Source organism: Chenopodium album, chromosome 6 (genome assembly GCF_948465745.1).
Source record: "Chenopodium album chromosome 6, dcCheAlbu1.1, whole genome shotgun sequence".
Taxonomy (NCBI): domain Eukaryota; kingdom Viridiplantae; phylum Streptophyta; class Magnoliopsida; order Caryophyllales; family Amaranthaceae; genus Chenopodium; species Chenopodium album.
The window spans coordinates 6,412,665-6,427,837 of record NC_137839.1 but is presented as its reverse complement, the minus strand read 5'-3'; the positions used below and the strand labels follow the sequence as shown (position 1 = coordinate 6,427,837).

Below are 15,173 nucleotides of genomic sequence, written 5' to 3'. Positions count from 1 at the left end.
GTGGCTGGGTAGTTTTAGGTTTTTTTTTATTTTTTAATTTTTTTTTCTTTTTTCTTTTTATTTTTTATTTTTTTTTCTTTTTTGGGCCAATAATAACACGACACGTGGCTTTATGGGCCCACTTAACGGATTCATAAACGGAATCAGTTAAGTGGTGGTAAAACCTATTTTCGTGTTTTTTATGAGGTGGTAAAGTAATACTTTTTTTTTTGGAGGTGGTAAAAGAGATTTTCGTGTTTTTGTGAGGTGGTAAAAAACAAAATTGCCAAAAAACTAATTTGGGCTAGATATGATTTTTAATGTTTATAATTAGGGCTTGTTCACCTTTACAGAGCTGAAATGAAATGAACTGAACTGAGCTGAAATGAACATTGTATAAGAGAAGAAAATTAGGAACTGAACTGAAAGAGTTGAATTGAATTGAACTAAAATTAAGCTGAAGTGACAGGCTCTTAGTGTATGATTCGAGCGATAGTTCAAATGTTCCCGGTGAGGGTTTTATTTTTTTTATTTTATTGTTTTATTAAAGAGCTTGAAAGAGAATCCTGTATTAATTATATGCGGCATAGAGAATCATGTGCATCCAAGTGGAACTAAGTTTTTTAAAGGAGTAATAAAAGTTAGGTGCAATCCGTGGCTTTGCATGTGATCCGGTGAGATTGGTAAGGTTATTTTTTCCCCAAAAGGTGAGCAGCACCTTCTGCTTTCATTGACGCTCTAGATCTCTAGTACTACTAACCTACCGTATAATTTTATTATTATCTTTACTCTCTATAATTTTCTAAAGCTCTCCACAACGTGTTAAAAGAAATGACAGAAGACAGAGGGTATCAAAATTCAATGATAACTATCATTTGCCAGAAATCCCTTTTTTAATTAAACGTAGTACTTTTTAACAGCAGTTGGTTAGAGTAGTGACGTCTAGAACTAGAATTGTTTTTTTTGCGATCTTGCTAACAAGCGGTTCCGAAGCGTTAATTAAGGAATTACTTCTATTATATTACTTAAAATAGTATTAAGCTTAAAATACATTACAAAATCACGAGTCCATCGATATAATTAATGTTAATTTTATTATAATGTTTCATTTAGATCTCTTATCTAACGTTTCGGGGGCGCTAGTTAGCTTTTACTTTTTCCTTTTTAACAAAAGAAAACAGAGAGAAAAGGAAGCCCATTTCAGACAGCAAGACAGGACATGAATTGCAACGTAGTACTCCGTAAGTGATGATGGTTTGATATGAGAGTAAGAGAGGAGGGAATCCCGAGGTTTTTGTTTGGTTTCAACGTAATAAAATGAAGCAGCCAAATAGAATACACGTATACACAGTCCAAGTGTGGAACTGGATACTCTACTCAGTCTACTGGTGTGCATTGTGAGGTTATCAAAGTTTGAAAAATGGAAGAAAGTGGTAAGACAAAGATGACACCAACAGCGAGAAGAACAGCTACTACTAGAATTGATATGGGCCGAGTCAAGGTTGGCCGTGCTACTGTCAATGGCGTCAATCAACCAGGAATGAGTCCGAAGCCCCTGGGGGAAAAGCGAAGAGTCTGGAATTCAACTTCCACTACTGCAGTCGTCATTGCGAAACAGCAGCAGCAGCACCAGCAGCAGGGACTAGAGATCAGTCCCATTTCTGATCCTACAAGTGCTGTTTCCAATTCCAATCACGATATTAGATCTTCGACTCAGGTGCTCAAGAAGACGAGATCTGAACCACTCAAGGAGGTCAGCTCAACCAATGAGACTCAATTGATCAAGGGTAATTCCGAGAATTGGGATCGTATCACCAACTCCAACTCTCCCAATCAAAGCCCCACAAGCAATAATGTAGCAGCTCATTCTTCCAACATGAACCCCAAATTGACCCTTTGTGATTCAGATCAACATGATCTGCTGGATAACAATGTCAACAATTCCGATAATACCCAAGATCAGGATGTTATGACTACCTTTGTAAATACTTGTGGTACAGAGGAGGTGAAGATGGAGGCGGTTCAAGTAAGTCCCAAAGAAAATATAATCAATACGAGTGGTGATCATGTGGATGATCATAAACTTGATGTTAAACACGAAGAAAAGAATGAGCTTGTTGACAGTAGTCATGACAAACATTCAGAAACACATGATCAAGGCAGTAGTGATGATAAACTGATTCAACTTGATCTTTCTAAGAAAAGCCCCATGAAAAACAAGACTAAGAAGGAGCTAAGTCCATCTGCTACCAACAGCAGTGTAGGCCTTAGTACAGGCGCTAAGTCAATTCCAAGCCCCCACCCTTCAACCACAACTCCAACTTCGACTCCAACTTCAACAACAGCCTGCTGCAAACCCCTTTCACCCCGATCAAAATCGACCCTCAGTGCCCCAACTTCAACTACTACGCGTAAGCACTTACTACAGATCTTTGCACTACTACTACTACTACATGATTTATTTGCATAACTTGCAGATATTATAACTGATTTTGTTTGATACCTTTTTTTAAAAAAAAAAGTTTTTTCCTAATCTTGTTATAGCAACCATGTATATATATGTGACTCTTTCCCTTGCTAATACTTGCTACTTTCACCTGCTTTTTCAGGAGAGGACTTAAATGAATATGATACTTCCACAATCCCTGAAACACATAGCAAGCTTCAGACTTTAGGTAAGTTTGCAATTGCGCATTAAATAACTTTGTTTGTATCAACTACTTGTATGTATAGTGTATTATCAAATGCCTATTCTTGAACAACCAATGTATTGTCCCCTTCAGTGGACTTGGTAATGTGGAGAGATGTAGCTAAATCAGCATTCATTTTTGGCTTCGGAACCTTCATTATAATCTCATCCTCCTATGCAAAAGACTTCAATTTCAGGTTAACATTCCTATTGTAATATTTATCTCTGTTCCTGAAATGTAGAAGCTTTGGTAATAAACTAATAATGCTGTAAATTTTCCCTTTTGTTGCAACTGCAGCCTCATTTCAGCTGGCTCCTATATAAGTCTTGTCTATCTCGTCTTTGTGTTCTTATACAAGTCATTTATGAGAAGGTACCTCTTCTAAGTTCTAAACCTTATTCTTTTCTTGTTCTCCTTTTTCCTACTGATACTTCGGAATTGGAAACAGAGGACTTATGGATAGAGAAGATTGGCGGCGTGAAAACTATGTCATGGGAGAAGAAGAAGCAGTTTGGCTTGTAAAGCTGGTTCTTCCTTATCTGAATGAATTTCTTCTCAAGCTAAGAGGATTTTTTTCTGGAGATCCTGCCGTTACAATGAAGGTTAACTTCCTTAATTTGAATAAGTTGTCACATTACTAGTTGAGTTACGGAGTAGACTATCAATTAACTGGATGTACCCTTGATTAGTTCTAACTTCAAAATACAGAATTGATTAATATGTGCTTACTGTGTGCAAATGAAATTGTAGTTGGCAGTGGTGTTATTTGTCTTGGCAAGGTGTGGCAGCTCCATCACTGTTTGGAAGATGTTGAAATTGAGTAAGTTTCATCAATTGACCATTATAAAATTACAGCGTATGTATCTACTATCTTAATCTTTGTTTGGCAGCGGCTTGGCAACATTAAGTTGACCCACAATGTTTTAATTAGCTGAGTTTATTTAGCTGCAAGCTTATAGTTTTTATTTGAATTACTCCGTAGTTAATACTACCTCTGTTTCATATTATTTGCAACAATTTGACATAAAGTAGAGAGAAAAAATATGTAATCGTTGCAAATATTATAAAACGGAGGTAGTATGTGCACAAACTTGGAGGTGTCAGGAACTGCAAATAAATGCATATGTGTAATGGTTTACTGGGAATGCTTAAACAAGTCTGCAGTAGCCTTACGCTTTGTTTGTTTGGTGGCTTTACTTAACTAGTACGAGTACTAGTGTATCGTACGAGTAAAAGAACAAAAAAACTGAGTATGGTCTCTCACTTGAATTAGAAATTCTTCTCTCACTTTCTCACATCTGCATGTGCATTTGGATTGATGCAGGCTTTTTTGGAGTTTTCGTCATTCCCAAACTTTGTTCTTCCTATTCTACTCAGATTACTGCACACGGTAAAATAAATTCAATTTTAGCTTTTTTTTCCCCTCCCTTGTACTTTACTTTATTATTTTTTTTTTATAAATATTATATACTCGTATATATATTGCTATGATACCAAGGGTACGTGTTAAATATGGATCTAGGCGGCACCTTCATTTGAAATCTGATAGTGTAAAATATGGGTAGTTGTGAAAAAAAAAAAAGGGTTTTTTTATATAATAACCTTGTTATTTTCACTTTTCTACGTTGTACCCCAACATATATCACTTTCCACATTGTAACCCCAATATACATTTTGTTTCCATATGGTAACCTTGCCGTTATCCTGTCGTTAAAAATTCCGTTAGAAGGGTCCACTATCAAGTTTTTAAGTATTTTTTATCGATTTGCGCGTTGGAAAATGTTCCGTTTTAAGGTTTTGGGGGGTATTTTAGCTCTTAAGGATCCAAATTGAGCTCAGATTTGGCAAAAAAATAACGTAAGTGCCTCGTTTTTCTTATTAAGAAATGTCTCGATTTACGTGTTTACATTTAAATACACAAAACGAGGCACTTACGTTATTTTTTTGTCAAATCTAAGTTCCATTTGAACTCTTTAAGAACTAAAATACCCCCCAAAACCTTAAAACGGAGCATTTTCGAACGCGCAAATCGATAAAAAAAATACTAAAAATTGATAGTGGACCCTACTAACAGAATTTTTAACGGCATGATAACGGCAAGGTTACCGTATGGAAACAAAATGTATATTGAGGTTATAATGTGGAACGTAGAAAAGTGAAAATAATAGGATTACTATATAGAAAAACCCAAAAAAAATAGGATCTAAAAAAAGGACTATTGAATAGTGAAGGATAAAATAAGAATTGGAATAAAAAAAGACAAATGAGTAGACTGCGTAGTGAGTAATAGTGGAAATAAGAAAAGGAGAAAAAAAAATGAAAAAGGAAAGTATGTAGAAATTAAATTATGAAATGATGTCCCTATCCCATGCTAAGTTGCTAACAACATAATACTCCATACAATTACTCCTACTTGTCATTTGCTCCTGCTATTCCAACAATCGGTCTGTACTTAATTGACACATTTAATTTCAGCCAAGTTTTGGGTTGGGCGTTTCCGAGATGCCTGGGAGTCATGCTCACATAAAAAAGCTCTAGCATTCGCTATCTTCACCATCATCTGGAATTTTTCTTCGGTAGTTGCTCGTGCGTGGGCAGGTAAGGCCTCATAAATCATTATTTGCTCTGATCTTGTACATACTAAAACAATACTTCTGTAATAAAGTCTTGAATAATGTGGTGAGCTTAGAACTAGATTTGATAGATTGTGTCAATCTATACAATGCTTGACTCGATGCCCTTCATATTCTTGGCAGCCTTCATGTTGTTTGTGGCTTTTCGATACTATCAGCAATCTTTGATCAGTGATGATTTTGTGGAGGTCAAGGAGCAGACTGGATTACACGCACACAATGTTCAGAGAAGACAACATTTAGCAAGACAAAGACGCAGAATCGCAACTTCATTAGATCAAGAGAAACAAAAGAAGAACTTCTGATCTAACTCGCACAAATCCAAGTACTTAGAAAAGATAGATGGTTTGTGAGAGTAAATGAAGTTGAACATGCACACTTTATACAGATATAGTTAATTAGTTAGCTTTACCAGCCCATTTCTAGCTTCAATATTGTTAACACCCCTCAACAAAATTATGATGTAAATGTACGTGCACTGTGCACTATCTGGTTTTAATAAAGGTACTGGCTGTTTTTGTCATTCAGCAAACAATCTTTGTCCATTTCCGTCCACGCTCATTGCTGGTAAGACTTAAACAAACCAAGATTATTCTATATAGTGTTAACACATTACAGTTACTTTTATTATCTCAACTTGAAGCATTATATGCTGCTGATCTACCTACAAGTTAGATTGAGAGTGAGGGATAGCTCAAATGGTTAGAGCTTCCATAGTTATAGATCTTGGAATCGATTCTCACCCCCGCCCTTGTGGCTCTCTAATCACTCCTTGCAGTCGTGCATGTAGCTCTCCCACCTCGTTATGTCACTTATGTGATAAAGCACATTTTTGTGTGCTATAAATTAAGCTCAGTCTCTAAACTTTGTGATATTTGTTTTGTAGGTTATCTAATATTTCTCATGCATTTTTGTCAACTACTATTATTTTTAAACTCTTAAAAAGCTACTCACTAATGATCAAACAACTCTTTTTACACCAAAAAAAAAGCTCATACGAGTAACTAATCACCTCAATTTATAATCTTTAACTATCTTTTTTTTTTTTTTTTTTTTTTGGGTGGAAGAGAGGGGACGAGCCCCAAAAGAACAAACAAAAACACAAAAACAAAATAACAGAAAAACAAAAGAAAACAAACTAGCAGGAAAAACTAAGCTACTACTCCGTAGAAACTATGCTCTAGGCTTCTCCGACACCATCCTAGCCTATGCCACACCGCCCAACTCCTCCAATAAAACGGCATGAAGGTCCAAAGGGACCGCCTCAATCATAACCAGCTTCTCGTCCAATGACACGAATTACATGTGTCACATGACACTATTTTCATAATCTTTAACTATCTAGAATTACATGTGTCACATGACACTATTTTCATGTAGTGGTACTAAAATTATGTCACATTACAATAAGAAAATATATTATTAATCTCATAATCTGTTTGTTTATTTATCTTTGTGATAATAAACCAAAAAAAAAAAAGAAAAAAAAAACTTATCTATTGGTATTTCTGTAAATAAATCAACATAAATTCCCACGTGACATTGGTGTAAATAAATAAATTTGTTAATCTAATTACAAAAATAACACTAGAAAACCAATTTTTTTTAATCACGAAATAAACTTGTATTTTCTCTATTGTTATACAGCGGAAGCAACCCAGCTTTTTTTTTTTTTTTTGAACCCAGCTTGGGGAATAAGAAAGTTGAGAGAGAAAATTGGGAATCAAGAATCATGTCTGCGGAAAAGTCTGATAAAGTCCATAGCGATGTGCTAGCCAGTGCAAGACAAGCTTGCTACAAGGTAATCTCTAATTAATGAGTTTAATTTAGTGGTTTAATTGCGAATTAAGAATTTGAGAATTGAGAATTGGAATTAATGAGTTTAATTTAGTGTTTTAATTGAGAATTAAGAATTTGAGAATTGAGAATTGGAATTCAGGCACGGGATGAATTCTACGCTTGTTTGGAGAGAGAATCTGGCAAAGTTGCCTCCGAATGTGCTTCCGTCGGCCTTCTCTATCCCGCCGAATGCAAGAAATTCAGGGCTAATTTCGAGAACAGTTGCCGCCCTGCTTGGGTACTATCTCCGATTCATTCTCCTGGATAATTTTTGTGATAATCCAATTTTATTAAACTTGATTGTAAAATTAAATCGCAGGTGAAGCACTTCGACCGGCTACACTGCGGAAAGAAGAGGACTCAAAGATTATTGGATGATAATGAGCTCAGGAGAGGTCCGTTAACTCTTCCACAACAAACTTTCACCTGCAAATCACCCACTAATTAGATTTTTACTTGTTTAATTAATTGCTTTTTACCAATATATTTAACTACACTAGCTAATTATTGGGATGGATTATCTGTTTTGGCAGACTTTTGAAAAGCCATTGCTAACTGGGAACAATGCCGCTCAATTCCCTTGTTCATGTTATTTTTTTTTGTTTTAAATGATGTATTTTTGGTGCTTTTTGTTACCAAATGAATAAATTTAGGATGTCTCCTTGTACACTTTGAACTTTTAGGATTGTGATTGTTTCATTTTTTTTTCTTCTTATTATTTGTCTTTGTTGAATTGTTCATTATGGGATGTGGGTTTATTAAGGGTGCTTTTTAATCCCAAGATCTAAGTTATATCCATGTATAATAAGGATGTCTAGCCTAGTCGAGTATACTTAAGTAGCTAGGATTTCTTTCGGGTCAAACTGTAGCTCAGTAATATCAAAGCTGGGGCTGATATAGATGGTGCAAGTGCAACCCTATAGAGTGGTCGGCCAGAGCAATTGACTTGTAGTATCTTTTCTGTGAAAACAAAACTGAAAGAATGAATATCAGTGGAACTAGTAGTCAAGGGGAAGTGAATTGGTGGACATTTCTTTTGGATGTCTAGCCTAGTCGAGTACTTAAGTAGCTAGAATTTCTTTTGGGTCAAACTGTAGCTGAGTAATATCAAAGCTGGGGTTGATATAGATGGTGCAATTAACCCTATAGAATGGTCTTTTAGGCCAGAGCAATTGACTTGTAGTATCTTTTCTGTGAAAACAAAACTGAAAGTATGAATATCAATGGGACTACTAGTCAAGGGGAAGTGAAATAGGCGTGACTGCTTTTGAGATTTAGAAGCCCAAGCTCATGTTGTTTTTGAGCAAAGTGTGTTGTCGTAATGCAAATATATAGCTTCGTCCATCCAGTTTTATTTGTTGTGTATAGCGCCTGCCTCATGCCTTTGCTAAACTAGCTTTGTCTTCCTGCAATTCTAAGGGTCAATAATTAGAAATCACCTTCAGAAGTCCTCTGCTTTTGCTTAGCAATTTTTTTTTCTAAGAAGTAAAAGCACCTTAATATTTCATTACAATAAACCTTAGAACCCTCAAATGGTTTATCTAGGTGCTATGTACGTAGTATCATTTATGCACCAACTGAGAAACATTTTCAATCAGCATGATCAATTCTCTGATAAGACAGCCAAAGGAGTGTTCTGAATTGGAGGAGGATTGTATATGATTGTTAAATATAATTTCTTAAGAATTAGGACTTTGTATCATAAATCTACTGATTCTTCTTCCTTTTGCTTACTTTCTTTCCATGTTTAAAGACTTCAAACTATGTTAAATTGGTTGGTGGGTGCACTTTTTTAGTTTCATAACATTACCATATAAATTAGGTTTCACTTTGGGGTTCTAGGAAGTTAGTTTCATTAAAACTTTCAGATATTTTGCCCATATTTGTTTGTTAGAGGGTTAGTAAGGATGATATAGAGAAGATCCTACATTTTCCCTGACTTGCTGTGTATGAGAGTAGGTGACTGTTCTTTTAGCAAAGCACATTTATAAGTGGTTCCTTGAAGAGGCATATAGTTGAGGATTATCTAAAACTCTTACCATAATATTTTGAATGGTGGTTTCACACGACGTTGCTAGTCATTTGTTTCTGCTATGTAGTTCAACCAATAGATTGATCATATACTTGAAATAGATCCTATTTCGGCAGGAGAAACATATTGGATTTACAATTTGCTCTACAAATTCTAAATTGTTTGATACCCCCTTCATCCCAACTTAATCTTCCTGGTTAACTTGTACAGTTTTGCTCTTGAAAGAGTTGGCTAAAGGATGTAGGATTGATGATTTAGGCTGTCTTTGTTATCGGGAGGAGATATTTTAGCAAGTTAACAAGCTGGTTCTGTTCTTAGTTAGTACTTGGGAATTCATCGTCTCAGTGACTTAGCCCTACATAAGTGAGGCTAGTTAGCTATTCAACCTATTACTGAGATTTGCAAGGTTTAACCCCCAAAAGATGTATTATGCCTGTTGTATCCCCTTGGTAGCAAAACAATAGTAACAATGGTTCTTGTTAGGAAATTGGCCACTTAATGAGGGTGAATGATACTACTACCAGAGTACCAGTATACATCAGATGATCAGACAATTTTCTTCAGTGCGGTCGCAATGCTTGTTTTGGTACATGGCTCTTTGTTTTGTAGGGAAATTGAAGGCTTCAAGAGCTCTTTTGATCATAAATAGAAGTTGTGTTAAGGAACTATTTGAGCTCTTAATCATGGCTCATTGTTTTTTTTTTTTTTTTTAATACTTCCTCAATTTTTTTAATATTGCACTGTAAGAGTTGGGCATAGTTTTATTTGGTAATGGAAAAAAGGAAGAGAGAAAGGTAAAAATTTGAAAGTGACCATGTGTTATAAGGTAATGGTATATTAGGTATTTGTAATGTAAAAAAAAGATGTTTGTTTTGGTTTTTTTTTTAGATGATGCATCTCAGTTCAAACATGTTCCCTTCTCTCCGAGTAAAAAAGTAAATGAGCTCAATTTCAAACGGGGAAATCCCTAGTGGAAAATTGTCTCACATTTTGAGTAGTGTAATTTTGGTACCAAAATTGCATATCTTGATATCAAAATACCAAGTAATCACACTTTTGTACCAAAATCAAAAAAAAAAATTGTAGCTTTTTATATTTTGGTATCAAAATTGTACTCACACGACGTGCCACTATGACCAAGAAAATACTTCATAATAAACAGAAAAACGTTTATCTAGTGGCATTTTTATAAATAAATTAAAAACTTTTGTCAAATGTGAACCCTACTAATGTTGATTTATTTACTGAAATGCCATTATGACTGAGATTTTATATTGATTTATTTACGGAATTGCCACTAGATAAACGTTTTTTGTTCATCATGAAGATGAATTGGGACTCCCTCAGCTCTAAAATGTTGTTGCCTTGTTGGACAATTCTTCGAACTTCAAATTATCGGCTTTTGTCACACTTTTGTTGAAATGAATCAATATGTCATCTTCTTTAGGGAGCCTCCAAATCAATTATGCGAATGAAATGCTAAACGTCGTCTTCGAATCTCTAAGTAACGCCTACATTTATAACCTAAAATTACATTCCTACCCTTGTTATAAACTAATGAAATTTAACTCAATTATATTAAAATTGATGAAAGTAATCGCATCAGGAGGTTGATTCATTTTTGAGTGACTAAGTTTATATATTCTCTGATTTCTCTCCTACTTTCATGGTTTCCCCTTTGATTTTTGCATATTTTGGGCATAACCGAGTAGGCTAGAAATTTCGAATCTTGGTGGGTGGTTCGAAATATTTGGGCGGTTTCACATGAAACGCTTAGAAATTACGATCTTTCGTCAAAGATTTGAAATTTCTGGGCGTTAGATTTCGAAAAAATTGGGTGTTTATGCGTATTTCAGAAAATAAAAAAAAAATCAGTGTCGTTGACGCGTCGACATCGACATCCTCAACGACGGCCTTCCTCAGTCCTTCCTCGGCATTTTCGTGATGCGTAGATCTACACTTGGGATGTTTTTGTAGTGTTGGTTGTGGTGATTTGTAAGTAAAGGGAGGTGGTGGTTCAATTTCAATCTTCCTCGACAACTTCAAAGTTTATAGATATGGGGCTTCATTTCAATCTTCCTCTCAATTTGGTCCAATTTTATGCAATTTTCTTGTTCTGTGTTTGGAAGTAATTCGTATTATAATCGAATCGAAAAGAAAACCTAATTAGGAATTCAGTTTGGATTTTTTTTTTTTTTTTAATTCAGATCAGATCGGTTCAGGTTTAGATTTTGTTTGGGGTTTAAAAAACCGAAAACCGAATTATAAAGCTAAATTTCAGACCATTACATCAAGCCCATATCTTCCTTTACAAAGTATCTCAACCCTTTCCCTCGCTTCATGTATAAACCAAAAAAAAAAAAAAAAGAAATGTTAATTCCCATATCCTCTTCTTGACTTCCTTAGTTTCTCACTCTTTCACAAAGTCATAGCTCACCGGTCACATCTTCTCCGGTTTCCCCTACTATCTTAATTTCTTAGACATTGTTAACGGACACTAAAAGTTTATGTATATGTAATACCCCTAATATTTTAGTACTCTATCTATATATTTTATAAGCAAAAGTTTGGTTTAGTTTTTACTCTATTTCAAATTTACAAAAAAAAAATTTCTACTTTAAGTTTCAGGACGAAACTTGTTTTAAGGAGGATAGATTGTAATACCCTAAAATTTTTTATTTTAAGTTTCGGGGACGAAACTTGTTTTAAGGAGGGTAGATTGTAATACCCGAATATTTTATGATTTTATATAATATATATTTTGTAGGAAAATTTGAATTTTGGTACCTCGAAAATGGGGGTAATTGAATTTTAGTACCCATCTAAAATTTTATTTTAAATTGGTACCTCAAAAATGACTAAACTATAGATATCAGTACCTCCGTTAGCATTTTGTCAACTTTGCCGTTAGTGGGTCCCATTATGTAATTATTTAATAATTTAATTTATTAAAAAAAGAAAGAAAAACCATTTAATAAAAAAAACTTAAAAAATAATAAAAATAAAAAATCAGAAAAAACCCAAAAAGAATTGCCTAAATTTCTGAAATTCCTCACAAATTTCTAATTTGAACAACAAAAATCAATTAACCATTTAATTTTGTTGATTAATGGGAGATAATTGTGCTACAAAATCAATGGGGTTTCTCCAATTTGAGCAATTAATCCCAGGTTTACCAGATGATTTAGCAATGGAGTGTCTTTTAAGAGTACCCATTATTTCTCATCCTTCACTTAGATTGGTTTCTCATCTATGGAAGTCTATTGTCTCTCTTCCTTCTTTCTTCTCCAATCGCCGCTTCGCTCTCATCCTTCTTTCTTCTCCAATCGCCGCTTCGCTCTCATCCTTCACTTAGAGTAGTGAAGACAAAATGGCAATTCATTGGTGGTGCTGATTGGTGGTTTGTGAGTTTCGGGGTTGTGGGGTGGATCTAAGTTCGTGGGTTGTGCGTTTCGGGGTTGTGGGTGGTGGGTTTCGTGGTTGTGGGTCTGGGTTCGTGGGAATTGGGTTTCGAGGTAGGTGGTGGTGGGTTGTAGTGGGTTCGACGGTTGTGGGTTTGGGTTCGTGGTGGCGGGTTTTGGGGTTGTTGGCTGGGTTCTTAGGTTATGGGTTTTGGGGTGGGTGGTGGTGGGTTGTAGTGGGTTTGGCGTTCGTGGGTTGTGGGTTTCGGGGTGGAGGTTGGTGGGTTGTGGGTCTGGGTTTTTGGTGGTGGGTTTCGGGGTGGGTGGTGTTACGTGGGTTTCGAGGTTGTGGGTCTAGGTTCGCAGGTGGTAGTGGTGCTGGGCTCGTTGGTGGTGCGCTGGGTGGTGGTGTGTTGGGTGGTGCTGGGCTCCGTTCGTGGTGCTTGGTGTTTATTTTTTTTTTTTTTTGAGGGAACTTGGTGTTTAATTTTTGTTTGGGTTTTTTCTGATTTTTTTTTTTTCTGATTTTTTAAGTTTTTTTTTATTAAATGTTTTTTCTTTTTTTTAATAAAATAAATTATTAAATAATTACATAATGGGACCCACTAACGGCAAAGTTGACAGAATGCTAACGGAGGTACTGATATCTATAGTTTAGTCATTTTTGAGGTACCAATTTAAAATAAAATTTTAGATGGATACTAAAATTCAATTACCCCCATTTTCGAGGTACCAAAATTCAAATTTTCCTATTTTATAAAATATAGTTTTTTTATTTATTTATTATATAACTTTTCTAATCTCATATTTTTAATTTAGAGTACGGAACGTTTTAAAACCCTATTTTGTTTGAATATGAATCTACAATCTATCTAATATCATATCATATAACTAATATATAAAGCTAAACTTTTAGTCAGGCCACGAGACAGCGACACTTGGCATTTCAACTTTTCGCCAAGTGTCGTGTCACGTTGGATATACTTAGATAGACTTCATAAGATAAATTAATTAGTTTAGATTTCTATTTTCAATCAAATTTGTGGATAGAATTTTAGAATAAAATTATTAGTTGAGAGCTTTATTTTTGATAAAATACCAATATTTCATAGGTATAAATTGAATTATAATTTTATTCAAAAAAAAAATTAGATTATAACTCAATTTCATATGTATAAATTGAATTATAATTTTATTCAAAAAAAAATTAGATTATAACTCTAAAAAAAATACCAATATTATTATTAATCATTTATATGCCTACTACATAGTTTAAGTTGTTACAAAAGCACATCAATTCTTAACTAATTTTGTATTAGAGATATATTTTAAAATTTGAATAAAGATTTAAAATTTATCTCAAAATTTAAGAAACAATCCGGGCATCGCCCAAGGCACAAAACTAGTATATATATAAAGGGGAGTTTTTTCCCGAGTTTTTAGAGAGCCACGTAGGATCTAATTTTCTCAGCGCGCCATGTAGGATTATAAATCTTAGTAGTAGCCAATTAAATAAGAGATTATTAATTTCTTTTAGAATTAAATAATTTAAATGTCATGTAAGCAAAATTGGCGAATGAGATTTTTAAGTTTAAATTAATTAAATAATATATATTATCTTTTAATATTAGGAATTTTATCTAAATATATAACCAATTTTAGGCTCATAAATACAAAAAAAAAAAAAAAAAACATTATTTTAAAAAAAATCAAACAAACCGTGCATCGCACGGGATTCATCTAGTTATAAACTATTTTAAACCCTATAAATATTCTTAACCCTCAAAATATATTTTATATTTTAAAAAATTCGAAGAAGCCGTTTTCCTTTTGCCAATGCTTTAGATTAGTAAAACAAAGTCAATTTGTTTCTTCTGGTAAGTTTTTGTTTCATGCTCCAATATCCATCATATGTCCATTAGTTTAATTTATATGATGATTATATTGTGGGTCCAATAGGAAATTAAAGCTCCACAATATATTTGTATAATGAAGGCTGCAATTTACCCAACGTATGTAGCTCGGTTTGTTTCTTGCTTTGCGTTGAATGTCGTAATGCGATTTTAATTCCTCGAAAGGTAATCACACTATCAATCCTTAATTAGATCGTTTGTTTATAATTTGATTGTATTATTTATTTTGTATACTACGAGAAAAGGTTGAATGATTGCATGAATCATTTGAGTGAAGTTCAGGTACAAATGATGTAAAAGAATACAAGAAATTTCAATTTGGATTGGATTCAAATTAGAAAAAATGGATTAATTCGGTTTGATATGGATGGGTTCGAATCTTAATTCGGTTTAGATTTGGTTTGTATTCTGTTAAAGAAATTCAACGCCGAATTAATTCGGATTGGCTTCGATTTTGGCTATAATCCAAACCGCAAACAATCTTTCACTCCTAAAGACTACTTAGTCATGTGATATGAAAAATCAAGTGGGATAGAAGGCAACAAAAATAATACGTAGTATTTTTTTTAAGCATTAAAATATTATTGAAGATTTCACTTTTTGATAAAATATCAATTTCCCGCTTCGCCAGTGTCATTTATGTTGTTATATGTGCCCAGGTGCATAGTTTGTGATGTGGAGTGCAC

At 34.2% G+C, this 15,173-nt stretch overlaps 2 protein-coding genes across 5 annotated transcripts; both read left to right on the top strand.

Annotated features, from left to right (window-relative positions):
• Positions 1-1,115: 1,115 nt before the first annotated feature.
• On the top strand, positions 1,116-5,837 carry LOC145634422 (uncharacterized). 2 transcript variants are annotated; one of them, XM_081685846.1, is made up of 9 exons: positions 1,116-2,390; positions 2,589-2,654; positions 2,763-2,865; positions 2,967-3,041; positions 3,118-3,271; positions 3,420-3,489; positions 3,994-4,059; positions 5,145-5,267; positions 5,426-5,837. In XM_081685846.1, exons 1-9 carry the CDS (start codon positions 1,400-1,402, stop codon positions 5,605-5,607), a joined length of 1,830 nt encoding a protein of 609 aa, XP_081541972.1. In that variant the 5' UTR covers positions 1,116-1,399; the 3' UTR covers positions 5,608-5,837. The 2 variants fall into 2 exon arrangements, with proteins under 2 accessions (XP_081541972.1, XP_081541971.1); XM_081685845.1 differs by having other exon boundaries at positions 3,420-3,525.
• A 1,125-nt stretch (positions 5,838-6,962) lies between these two features.
• LOC145634421 (uncharacterized) lies at positions 6,963-10,083 on the top strand. 3 transcript variants are annotated; one of them, XM_081685842.1, is made up of 4 exons: positions 6,963-7,103; positions 7,242-7,379; positions 7,461-7,536; positions 9,783-10,083. In XM_081685842.1, exons 1-4 carry the CDS (start codon positions 7,035-7,037, stop codon positions 9,884-9,886), a joined length of 387 nt encoding a protein of 128 aa, XP_081541968.1. In that variant the 5' UTR covers positions 6,963-7,034; the 3' UTR covers positions 9,887-10,083. The 3 variants fall into 3 exon arrangements, with proteins under 3 accessions (XP_081541968.1, XP_081541970.1, XP_081541969.1); XM_081685844.1 differs by lacking the exon at positions 9,783-10,083 and adding an exon at positions 7,675-7,856; XM_081685843.1 differs by lacking the exon at positions 9,783-10,083 and having other exon boundaries at positions 7,461-7,856.
• The last annotated feature ends 5,090 nt before the right edge of the window (positions 10,084-15,173 follow it).